This window comes from Lissotriton helveticus, chromosome 7 (genome assembly GCF_964261635.1).
Source record: "Lissotriton helveticus chromosome 7, aLisHel1.1, whole genome shotgun sequence".
Taxonomy (NCBI): domain Eukaryota; kingdom Metazoa; phylum Chordata; class Amphibia; order Caudata; family Salamandridae; genus Lissotriton; species Lissotriton helveticus.
Window position 1 is genome coordinate 553,469,487 of NC_136068.1, and position 13,059 is coordinate 553,482,545.

Here is a 13,059-nt window from a genome sequence, read left to right on the forward strand (position 1 = left end):
ACCCACTCAGACACATACACCAACTCACAGATCCACTAAGACACTCATGTACGCACTCACTGACCCATACAGCCACTTACACATTCAGTCACAGACCCACTCAGACACTCATGCTCTCACTCACTCACAGACTGACACAAACTTATGGAGGTACTCACAAACCCACACAACCTCTCACATACCCATTCACAGACCCATAAAAGCACTCACACACCTACTCACTGATCCAGAGCCACGCACACATCCACCTACTTATACTGCCACTCACACATTGAGTGAGTCAACTATACAGCTCCTCAAACACTCTGTGGAGGCTGTCATCAGTGAAGTCACTTGAGATATAATCAGTGATGTCACTGACCATGTCATGTGTGATGTAATATGTGAGGTCATAAGCAGTGCATTGGGGCATAAGTCATAGTTAGCTCAGGTAACTATAACTGCTGAATTTCAATGGTTCTGTACAAGTGAAATGGGAGCCTAACTATAACGTTCCTGTAGCCTTTGGTTTTGTCAGTGATTTTCTACGTTTTTAAAACAATTCTTTCTCCTGTAAATAAAATCACTGGAGGTTTACAGAGACAATCTGGGTAATGTATTTTATTGTTGGACACTATACTTATCTATTTGAGGATGAATGAGTTACATCGTATGCTGCAACTTTCTGGTCCCAGAATGCACTATTCAGAAATTCACCAGGATGCTCACAGGAGCTCATGCAAATGAGGGGCTTGAAAAGCACAGCATCTATAAATGGCTAGGGAGATGTCATCAGTGATGTCATGAGTGATGTCACTGACCATATCATGAGTGATGTAATATGTGATGACGTCAACAGTGCATTGCAGGCGCGCGAGTTATAGTTAACTATAACGGGGGGAATTTCAATGGTTTTGTATGAGTGAAATGTCCAGCTAACTATAGCATGTGTGAAACCTATGGTTTTTCAGTGAATTTCTAAGGTTTTTTTAAATGTTAATTTTTAACTATAACGTGTGTGAAACCTATGGTTTTTCAGTGAATTTCTAAGGTTTTTTAAAATGCTAATTTTTAACTATAACACAGGTGAAACCTATGGTTTTTTCAGTGAATTTCTAAGGTTTTCTAAATGCTAATTTTTAACTATAAAATGGCTGAAACCTATGGTTTTTTGAGTGAATTTCAAAGGTTTTGTGAATGATAATTTTTAAATGTATTAATTGTTACTTTTTTTATACTGATTTATTACATTATTTCAAATTATTCATTTTTACATATTTTATTTTTAAATTACATTACATATTTTTATATAAATTGAAAAATACATGTTTTTAAAAATATTGAAATTGTAATATTTTGTTTTATATTTTTTTATTTATATATATTTTATTTAGCAGACAATGATATCCTATGGAAGAAAATTCAAGTTACTGGTAAGTACAGTTACATTTACTTTTCAGGAACAGTAGTGAGTTGAAAGATGCAGCACTGAGGTCTCTCCTGAAAAAAGAATTTTCAAGTGAAACATGTCAATGTTACCCTATGGAAGGAAATTCAAGTTACTGTAACTACGATTAGAATTACTTTTCAGGATCAATGGTGGGCTGAAAGATGCAGCACTGAGGTCTCTCCTGATACCAGGTGAGTAAATCGGAATTCATAGTTCGGCTGATTTTAGACGAATTTGTTAAAGTTCCAAAACTCCACACTTAAAAGTTTTTTCAAGTGAAACCACTCAATGTTAGCCTATGGAAGAAAATTCAAGTTACTGTAAGTATGGTTAGAATTACTTTTCAGCATCAGTAGTGTGCTCAAATATGCAGTACTGATGTCTCTTGTGATAACAGGTGAGTAAATTGGAATTCGTAGTTCGGCTGATTTTACAGGAACATTTTGCTCAATAGTAAAGGAAGGGGGCGGGGCCTGAGGTAACATGTGTGCAAACACACCCTGTGGCTCGTTTTAGGTTGGGGAATTAATTCCTCTTCAATCCGGAGTTCCCCTGTGAGCCAACTAGCCCACCAGGTACCTCCAGTATGCGCCAGGGAGCTGCGTTGCAGACAGGTGTTCAGAGGGCAACGCCCCCTTTGTACAACACTCTGCAACACATGCTCCATGGAGCTTACTGGAGGTACCTGTTTGACTAGTTGGCCACCAGGGGACCTCTGCATTGAAGAAGAATTAATTCCTCAACTTAAAACGCGCCACAGAACATGTTTGCACACATATCACCTCTAGCACCTCCCCCTACCTTCACCATTGTGCAAACACGCCCTGTACCTCGTTCTAATTTGGGGTATTAAGCCCCCTTGTATACTGGGGGTCCATGGAGGCTAACTAGTCCACCAGGAACCTCCAGTATGCACCAGGGGGCTGCGTTCCAGAGAGGTGTAATGAGGCCACACACCTTTTTACACCTCTCTGCAACGCAGCCCCCTGGCGCATTTTTTAAAGGGGGAACTAATTCCCCTTGCATACTGGGGGTCCCTGTGGGCCAACTAGCCCACCAGGAACCTCCAGTATGCACCAGGGGGCTGCGTTGCAGAGAGGTGTTCTGAGGCCATGCCCCTTTTTACATCTCTCTACAACGCAGCCCCCTGGTGCTTTTTCAGAGGGGGCACTAATTCCTCTTGCATACTGGGGGTCCCTGGGGGCCAACTAGCCCACCAGCAACGTCCAGTATGCGCCAGGAGGCTCCGTTGCAGAGAGGTGTAAAAAGGGGAGTGGCCTCTTTACACGTCTCTGCAAGGGAGCCCCCTGGCCCATACTGGAGGATCCTGGTGGGCTAGTTGGCCCCCAGGGACCCCCAGTATGCGAGCGGAATTACTTCCCCCTCTGCAAACGCACCAGGGGGCGCGTTTGGAGAGAGGTGCAGAGAGGGGGCATGGCCTCCTCCTGATCCCGTTTAAAAAAAAAAAACTTTTAGGAAGGGGGGCTGTAAAGCACCCCTTCTTTTTCTTTTTTTTTTGGCCCTGGGGACCCCATCCCCCAGGGCCTGCCCCAATTTCTTTTTTTTTTTTTTTAAATCGGGAAGGGGCATGGTCAACTTTATTAGTTTTTTTGTGGAGGAGGGCTGCATAGTCCCCCTCCTACGCCCCCCTTAAGGCCCCGGGGACCCCATCCCCCAAGGCTGTTCTTTTTTTAAATTTCTTTTTTTTTTTTGGAAGGGGTCCCCGGGGCCCCCCTCTCAGGCCACTTCTGGCCCCGGGGACCCCATCCCCCGGGGCCTGGCCATCCTCGTTGGGGGCCATGGGGGCGTCCCCAAGCCCCCCATGGTCCCTGCCGGCTCCCCGCATCCTGCGGGAGTCGGCATTGCTTTTCTGCATGGGGAGCAGCTAACATGCTGCTCCTCATACAGAAAAGCAATGGGCTTTGATTTTTGAAAGAGAGAGCAGGTTTCCTGCTCTCTCTTTCAAAAATCAAAGCAGTTTGCTGTGGTAGGGTGGGAGCCGCGAGGCTCCTGCCCTACCATAGCAAACAGCCGTGTCCCAGGGGTGGGCACCCCGGGACACTGCAGGAGCCGGCCCTGGGTGATGGCGGTCCCCAGGGCCATCGAGGGCTCCAGGAGGGGGGCCACGTGGCCCCCTCCCAACATCAAGGAAGCCCCGGGGGTGGTGGTCCCCAGGGCTTGGGGGCCATCACGGACCCCCCTATTTTGCATATTAGTGCCTCGGGGAGGTGGCAGTCCCCGGAGCGTGTGGGGGAGCTTGAGCCCCCCCACACAGGTTTTTTTTTCTTTAAACGAAGGACCCCCATCATTAATGTATTTTCCCCGGGTGTGGCGGTCCCAGGTGCTGCGGGGGGCTGTGTGCCCCCTGCTAGCATAATGACTTTGACCCGGGGGGTGGCGGTCCCCGGGGCAGGGTGGGGGGGATTGACCCCCCCCACACTTTTTTTTAAAATATGCCCCCGGGGAGTTGGTCCCCCCGGAGGCTAATTTAAAAAAAAGCAGATTTTTTTTTTTTTTCGCTGGGTACGCGTACATACGCGTACCCCGCGATTTTTTAAAATCCCTACCCTGCCCCCTGCCTCCTTTGCGTGTTTTGCACGTTTGTTTTCTGCTTTCTTGTGCCTCGGTTCTACCAAGTTGGCACTTCCTGGTTTAGAGTGTTGACAGACAGTTGACATCCAATCAGCATGCAGCTCGTGCTCGGGAAGGTACGCTTACTGTACAGAGTACAGTACAGAGTACGGTAAGCTCCTCATGATTTTCTCAGCAGCAAAAAGGGTCATCTGCGAACCGAACTCTACCTTTTTGCCAAATTTGGTGTCATTCCGTTCAGCCGTTCGGGCTGCAGCCCTGGCTAAAGGTCCTGTGGAAAATTGCATGGGGAAAACACATTTTGGGACCCCCTTTTTTCTCGGCCCCGCTTCACGAATCACCCCCACACTTTCAGGCCATTTTCTTGGAGAAATTTGCGAAGATTCGTCCACCTGCGCCAACGTTATTCCAAATAGAATGTTGCCGATTTCCTATGGAAACTAGGCTAAAACTACCTACTGGCAACCGCCAGTAGGTGATATATATATATATATATATATAAAAAAAAAAATATATATATATATATATATATATATATATATATATATAAAACAATATATATATATATATATATAAATATATATATATATATATATCAACCAAAGCGGTTTTACCTTGTAGCAGTAACAGCATGCCGCGGACACAAAATGCTTTCAAGACGGCTGTATATTCAGCAAAGGTTAGACCAACTCGACGCATTTCGGGAAGTAGATCACGGATCACGAGTATCTATATATATATATATATATACACCCATATATATAATTGTAAGCAATATATTGCAATTTAAAACAAAACTTAGGGTCTAATTTAAATTTTGCCAGACAGGTTACTCTATGATAATGGTGACGGATATCCTGTCTGCAAAAATATAAATCCCTTAGGATATTATGGGATTTATAATTCGGCGGACAGGATATCCATCACTGTTGTGACGGAGTAACCTGTCTGCCGAAATCTAAGTGAGGCTCTTACAATAATTAACTTTTTAAACTCTGTATAGTTAATTAAAAATTAAAAAATAAACAATAATTCATAAATCCAGTACATTTATAATACAATTAAAAATAATATTTTAAAAAATGTAAGTTATGTTAAAGAATCAAACAAACATATAAATATTAACCAAGATAAAGATATAAAGATTAAAACATATCTTAATTGTGCTGAAATATTATGAATAATATGTATACTTATGTAGTAGCAAGCTTTATTCGATTTCTGTTTAAGAAAATCATAAAAGCACATAAAAACAAACCATGCAAATTACATAATCATCATCTCATTTTTCATAAGCTCTTTTAAAAAACATTTAGATCACTTGCTATTCACCCCATTATAAAAGCAGGATTATTATACCATTTGGCCATCATACAATTATCATTTTTCGGCATTTTACAATACTTTTCAAAAACATTGATAAAACAATCTAAAAATTGCAGTGCTAAAAACGCGGGTCGACATCTTCTAAAATAAAGCTTCTTTAAAAGAGGTAATAACCATTATTTCCATTGTGTATTAAAAAATGTACAGAAGAAAACTGCATGGAGTGTTGTTTGCTCTGAACTATAATTGCATCACCCTGGCCCAGTCATTCATGTTTGTGAAACTGATAATTCCGTGTAGTATATCCAATCTAAATCTTGTCAGCAATAGTCTGCATTAAGTTACACAAACTAAAATGAGATATGGTTGGATACTATAGGTTGTTAATATCTGTTGATTATGCAATACTGTAGGTTTGGAAATTTCCTCTGCTAGTCTGAGTGATTCAAGTAGGGACAGACCTTTGGCTTTCAGCTCTTTTCTTGAAATGGTACTCATTGGGCTTTGTTCGTTGTAAAACTCTGGATAACCTAAGTCATACAGGAAATCCTGAACATACTTTAACCATTTCATTCTTAAAACACCAGCCATACTTAAAACATCAGGTAAAATATCCTGATTTAGATTCGTTTCTGGACATAACTATATCCTATACCAGAGCATGATTGGTTCCATTTTTAATTAAATCTGTAATGAATGGACCCCCAATTCGAAATGGCAAACGTGTGACGATGAGCAGCTTAGAGTGCCAAAATATATCTTAAAAACTGATATTCAACAGTTTTTAAGAATTGAACATTACAATGTCCCCAAACTCCTGCACCATAGATGGCTGTCAAGACACACTTAGACCTATAGATTTGTAATAACACTTGGCAGGGGTCTCCTACCTAATTATTTTGAGAAGTTAACTAGAGCTGCAGTGGTTTTCATAAAACAAGTTTTCTCGCTTGCAACGCCTGAACCAATGTAGCTTAGTGGTCAAATGGAATTCCCAGATAACTAAAACTGGTAATAAAATCTATTTTTTGTTCAGCAATATACATATCTCTACATTTACTGCTGCCTGAGCCACACCTCATAACGAAGGTTTTTGTTGTATTCACCCTTAATCCTAAATCAAGCATAAAAGCTGCAAAACAATCCAAAAGTCTTTGAAGACCCACTTGGGTGTGCCACATCAGGACAATGTCATCTGCATACATTAATGCCAGTATGGTCCGTCCTCTGACTGTAGTGAAATCTTGGCTGGCATTCGTCAAAGCTTGACCTAGCCCATTTATATAGAGATGAAAAAGGAAGGGAGCCAACACGCATCCTTGACTAACCCCTCTCTTAATTTGAAATAAGGCTGTGCAATCACCATTAGGACCGTGACATACTCTGGCCTTGGCATTCTCATAAAGTTGTTTTAAAAAGTGTATGATGGTATGATCTACCTCTAAATCCTGTGGCACTTTCCAAAGCCTGTCATGCCTTACACAGTCAAAGGCTGCGGTGAGGTCAACAAATGCTAAAAACAGCCATCCTTTTTTAAAATAGTATATTTACCAATTAAAATGCTCAGATTTAAACTTTGTACAGTGGTTCCCAGTTCCTTGCAAAATCGGAATTTTAGGTCTGAGAGTATCTTGTTTTCCTTGGCCCACTCTTGTAGTCCATCCAACTATTTTTGCCAAGAAGTCTAACAAGGATATTGGGCGATAACAGGTGGGATCTTGTCTATTGCCTTTTTTTAAAATAGGAACTAAAATAGATTTCATCCACGTCTCTATAAGCTTGGAGAAGCAGCTAGCCGTGATTACTTGTGTAAGTAGCGGGTCACATAATGCTATATTATTTTTAAATAAATCGACGGGGATCCCATTTTGTCCAGGAGCCTTTCCTCCCTTGCTGGCCAAAATCGCCATTATTACTTCATCCAGAGTCACCTGGAGGTCAGTTGATTTTGTTGGACATAGCAATGTCATTTCATCATCATCCTTCAAGTGGGTTTCCGCGGCATAGGTGCAGTCATCATTATTCAATATTTTTGAGAAATACTACAGCCATTGCACTTCCGTTATCACAATTTTAATGGAAGAAGCATCCCTGTCTCCAGGAAGGGCGCCCTCACTGCCCTCCAAAAGCCCGCACCATCCTTGGACATTGTGGTCGCTTGCAGGATTTGCCAGAGCTCTTCTTAAAGTTCGTCCTTACATACTTTAGTCGCTTGTTTATAATCCCCCCTTGCTTCTCTTAGTGCTTTCGGGTTTCTGGGTATTTTATGGGTCCGTTTTTTCAAGTTTGCATATGCCTGCCTGCACTTAGTATCAGACCATCATTTAGTCTTTCTAGATGATTTAGTTTTTGTACCCAAAGAGCTTCTTTAATGGCCCTTGTAATATGCAGAAAGACGATTAGAACCGTTTTGTGTGTACGTTCCAGGCTAATCGAGACAATTCCTGATTAAGTCAAACCAGGGTATAGGTATGTGTCAAAGAAGGGGGCACCGTGAGGCCAGTATGTGCGCAATGTTTTCCAGATTTGGTGTCCTTATCGGGAACACAGTGATCGGCCATGAGACTTTCTTAGCACACACGCTTCAGATCTCTTGTTTGACTTCTGTGACCATCGCGCACACACTGGCTTTACGGCGCCCCCTTCTTTGACGCATACCTATACCCTGGTTTCACTTAATCCTTGAGTCCCAAATTGCAGGACTATTCTGGAAAAAACGGAATGTATTGTTAACAGACTGCGCGGCGCAGATTGATTGCAGCTGCAATTTCGCATTTCTGCAGCCGCCTTGCACTTTATGGCCTCACGGAGCCCCCTTCGTGACTCCAATTTTTAACTTTGCCGACCTTCAAACTATTGCTTCCAGTCCTTGACATCAGGACTTGTCTTGATTAGTCAGAGCGTACCTTTCACCGGCAGCGCGAATGTTTCGACTAGAGTCCATTACTGCTGGACTACGTTTTGACTAGCCAGAGTGGCATCCACAGCGGCAGCCGGACGCTTTAATTGAGGTTCTACCACTATCCATAAACGAGAATAGCCCAGCGGGGTTGGAATTATTACCGGCAAAGACCTCTTGTTCACCATTCAGCCCTGAAGAAGTCACTGAACTATTTCCACATGCGACAAAACAAGTGTCGGCTTGTTTCTGTTTTGGCTTAACATCACCCGAATTAAAGACGAAGCAACAACTTACCTACATGTTTATTGATCTTTTTGTTTCAAGGACTTGTGAAACTTTGTAGCAAATATACATACTGTGGATTTACTTTGGAGTGTGCCTAGGTTTTGGGTATAATTCAGTAAGTGTGAGATCCTGTACCCACATGTCATTGAGGGGTTATAGGGCTCATCCCCTCTCCTAGCAGCACCTTTTTACCTTTGTGACACATATACAGTTACGTTACACAGCAGTGCGCCTATCATCCCTTTTACTAAAAACCCTTACAATAGAGAGGCATCTTCTTTCTGTTACCTATAAGTGTCTCTGGAAGTTGTTTCATCCTCTGTAAGTTCTGGTCAAGCAGGAAACATAAGCCATTAATGTATGTGTTCTCTCCACATGTTCTTTTCAGTGTTGGACCACATGCCTAAAACCAAAAGAATAGAAGACATATATGAGGCAATTACCACAATGCTGTGTTCTAAAGGAGTGGATACAGTGTCTTCACCAAGTAACTCACAGGAATTGATCGCAAATTGTTAACTATCGTTATGCTTTACTTTTTAGTATTCAATGATTACATTTTTCTACATTGTGTGATCCTGTGCAATTCACCTTATCTCACTGGCACATAGGCCCTATATCTGCCAAAATTGATTGTGTTTAGCACCAGTCACTATCAGAATTTTATAAGAGAGCCAAGCTTTTTCGCCGCAATCTATATAACTGGCTTCTTTGCGTATCTAAGGGGACAGGTTGAACTTCCAATGTTACATTCTCTATGTCCCAAAAACGTTAATCTCCTCAAATCAACCTATTCGACTGCTAGAGGAAGTGACTTAGAATGTGCCAGATGCGATTAAAATCACCACCATCGAAAGCCCTGTGAGTGTCTTTTCATCTTTACACAGTTTAGGGAATCCAACTGGCAGGCTGTGGCCAGAGAGATCACATTCTTGATTTAAGCTGTGACTGAGCTGCCTCATTGCGAGCAGAGGCAGCCACAAAGGTAAACCCGTGCACCCTTGCTTACCTTCATTGGTCGGGCCTGAGCAGGAAGATATGTGTAAGGTATGTGAAGTAAAGCAGAACTGTATCATACATTAAAAGAAATGAAGCACTTAATGGCCCACATCAATCTCTGTAAAAAATATAAATGCCATAATAAAATTGAGACAAAGAAGAATTATTTTGATAAGGATTTCAGGCAGTAACACATTTCAAACCCTTATTCCATATGGTGAATGTAAAATGACCTTTTTGCAGCCAAGTTATGAAGCAAGGCCATGCAATGCAGTTAGGACGGCTGCACCTTTGAGCGGATTTTGAAGTTTTTGAAGGTCCAATGTACACTCTCAGGGAACTAAGGGGTATATTATCAAGGGGTTTTATCTCCGCTTTTTTGGCTTTAAAAGCCAAGAAAGCGGAGATAAAATTATCTCCCTATTACCAAGCTGTCGCTAACACCAGTTAGCGACAGCTAATAGGAGATAGCGACCATCATGGGCCCCACTTTGCATGTCAGTGATATTTATCACTAATGATATGCATAGTGGGCGTGCCAAGATGTTAGCGACTGGAAACAGTCGCTAACATCGCTATCTCCTATTACCAACTTTTGGAGATATTTGCGCTAAGGGCGAATATCTCCAAAAGCTAACACCTGCCCTGAGCAGTTCTTAGCCATGTTATCCAATGGGAGGTGGATAACATGGCTAAGAGCATTTGCTCGATAATGCATGAATATCGCTGACTTTTCAGCGATATTCATGCATTGCGGGCGTTTTTTATCGCATTTGCGATAAACCTTGCTAATAGCAAGGTTTATCTGCGATAAAAATCGCCGATGTGCGGCGATAATTTTTGTCTCTAAACAAGTTAGAGACAAAAATTATCGCTGGTAATAGGAGATAGCGATGTTAGCGACTGTTTCCAGTCGCTAACATCTTGGCACGCCCACTTTGCATGTCATTAGTGATAGATATCACTGACATGCAAAGCGGGGCCCAAGATGGTCGCTATCTCCTATTAGCTGTCACTAGCTGGTGTTAGCGACAGCTTGGTAATAGGGAGATAATTTTATCTCCGCTTTCTTGGCTTTTAAAGCCAAAAAAGCGGAGATAAACCCCCTTGATAATATGCCCCGTAGTTCTTAAAGCTCACATTGAACAAAGAAGTAACACATTCTCAAATTTGGACAAGACAGTTCATCTATTCAGCAAGATAAAGACAATAGTAAAATACATAGGGGTATATTATCAACAACTAGCGATAATTTTTGTCTCTAACTTGTTTAGAGACAAAAATTATCGCCGCCAAGAAAGCGGAGATAAAATTATCTCCCTATTACCAAGCTGTCGCTAACACCAGCTAGTGACAGCTAATAGGAGATAGCGACCATCTTGGGCCCCGCTTTGCATGTCAGTGATATCTATCACTAATGACATGCAAAGTGGGCGTGCCAAGATGTTAGCGACTGGAAACAGTCGCTAACATCGCTATCTCCTATTACCAACTTTTGGAGATATTCGCGCTAAGCGCGAATATCTCCAAAAGCTAACACCTGCCCTGAGCAGTTCTTCACCATGTTATCCAATGGGAGGTGGATAACATGGCTAAGAGCATTTGCTCGATAATGCATGAATATCGCTGACTTTTCAGCGATATTCATGCATTGCGGCCGTTTTTTATCGCATTTGCGATAAACCTTGCTAATAGCAAGGTTTATCTGCGATAAAAATCGCCGATGTGCGGCGATAATTTTTGTCTCTAAACAAGTTAGAGACAAAAATTATCGCTAGTTGTTGGTAATATGCACCTACGTCCCTACCTCATGGAGTGTTAATCAGATTTAGGGGTATATTATCAACAACTAGCGATAATTTTTGTCTCTAACTTGTTTAGAGACAAAAATTATCGCCGCACATCGGCGATTTTTATCGCAGATAAACCTTGCTATTAGCAAGGTTTATCGCAAATGCGATAAAAAACGCCCGCAATGCATGAATATCGCTGAAAAGTCAGCGATATTCATGCATTATCGAGCAAATGCTCTTAGCCATGTTATCCACCTCCCATTGGATAACATGGCTAAGAACTGCTCAGGGCAGGTGTTAGCTTTTGGAGATATTCGCCCTTAGCGCAAATATCTCCAAAAGTTGGTAATAGGAGATAGCGATGTTAGCGACTGTTTCCAGTCGCTAACATCTTGGCACGCCCACTATGCATATCATTAGTGATAAATATCACTGACATTGAAAGTGGGGCCCATGATGGTCGCTATCTCCTATTAGCTGTCGCTAACTGGTGTTAGCGACAGCTTGGTAATAGGGAGATAATTTTATCTCCGCTTTCTTGGCTTTTAAAGCCAAAAAAGCGGAGATAAAACCCCTTGATAATATACCCCATAGTTGCTTGTATAACTTAAAAAAATGCCTTTTTGGCTTTGAGGAGTAATTCTTTATAGTTTGTGAGGCTTACTTTATAAGCTTCCTTATTAATGGTGTTATACCCTTTTCTCCAGACCCGTCTCAGCCTCTTACAGTCCGTTTTGTGCTTTTGCAGGTTCTCGGAGAACCAGGGGGCTGAGGGAAGGGCTCGCTTAGGGGTATACAGTTTTACCGGGGCTAGTTTGCTGCATGGGGCTCAATCCAGCTTGAGTATGCCGGCGTGGCCTCCTCCACACTGGCTGAGAGACTCGGGCAGTTGCTTTCAAAAAATTCCCGATGTCAATATTTTCAATGTTTTTCCAGGCCCAGATAGCTGTCTTCTCCTTAGGCTTAGGTTTAAAAAGGCTGTGTAAAGTCCGCGAAAGAGTAAAAATATTTGCGGCATGATCTGTCCAAGGGAGTGGCAATTTCTCCAAAAGGGAGTGGCTGGAATTATTAGAAAAAAATTCCATCTAAAGTATGTCCAGCAACATGTGTAGGGGCCATCGACCCACTGCTCGAGATCCCCTCCATTCATAATTTGCTTCAATCTCAAGTTATCAAGGCCTGAGGGGTCATCCAGATGAAAGTTAAGGTCCCCCATAATTGTAAAGGAGTTAGGATACAGCCCCTCCTCCAGAAGAGTACCAATTGAATCAACGAAAGCACCTCTGGGGCCTGGGAGGCGATAAATAAGCATAGTTTTGAATGTGTCCTGCGTGGAAAACTGCACACTTAATGACAGTGCTTCGCAAGCTGGGTCGGAGGCCGCAGAGAATGTAGGCTCTAGGCTGTTGTGATAGATAACTGCCAGCACTCCACCCCACCTTATTGGTCTGTCAAGCAGGTGGCAAAGCAAATCAGGGGGAGAAGCTTTGACAATGTCAGGTCCTGAGGTGTTATCCATCCAGGACTCAGTAATAAATGCCATCTAAATATTGTGTTCCTCAATAACAAAACTAAGCATTCCATGCTGTGTTTGATCAGTGACCTGGCGTTCAAAAGTAGGCATTTAATTGGAGCAGTGTCGCTTTGCTTGGTTGTACCACCTATCTGATTAGGTGAATAATTACTTGGAAGGGCCATAATGTGGGGGGTAGTAGTTACACCACTGTCACTCA

At 42.4% G+C, this 13,059-nt stretch overlaps 1 protein-coding gene across 1 annotated transcript in view; it reads right to left on the minus strand.

The window, feature by feature from the left end:
* The window catches only part of LOC144768737 (integrin alpha-M-like), a 364,452-nt gene that overhangs the window by 267,087 nt on the left and 84,306 nt on the right, over positions 1-13,059 (minus strand). Inside the window, exon 5 of the mRNA XM_078652620.1 lies at positions 8,823-8,937. Coding sequence (XP_078508746.1) covers positions 8,823-8,937 — 115 coding nt within the window. The remainder of the gene's footprint in view (positions 1-8,822; positions 8,938-13,059) is intronic.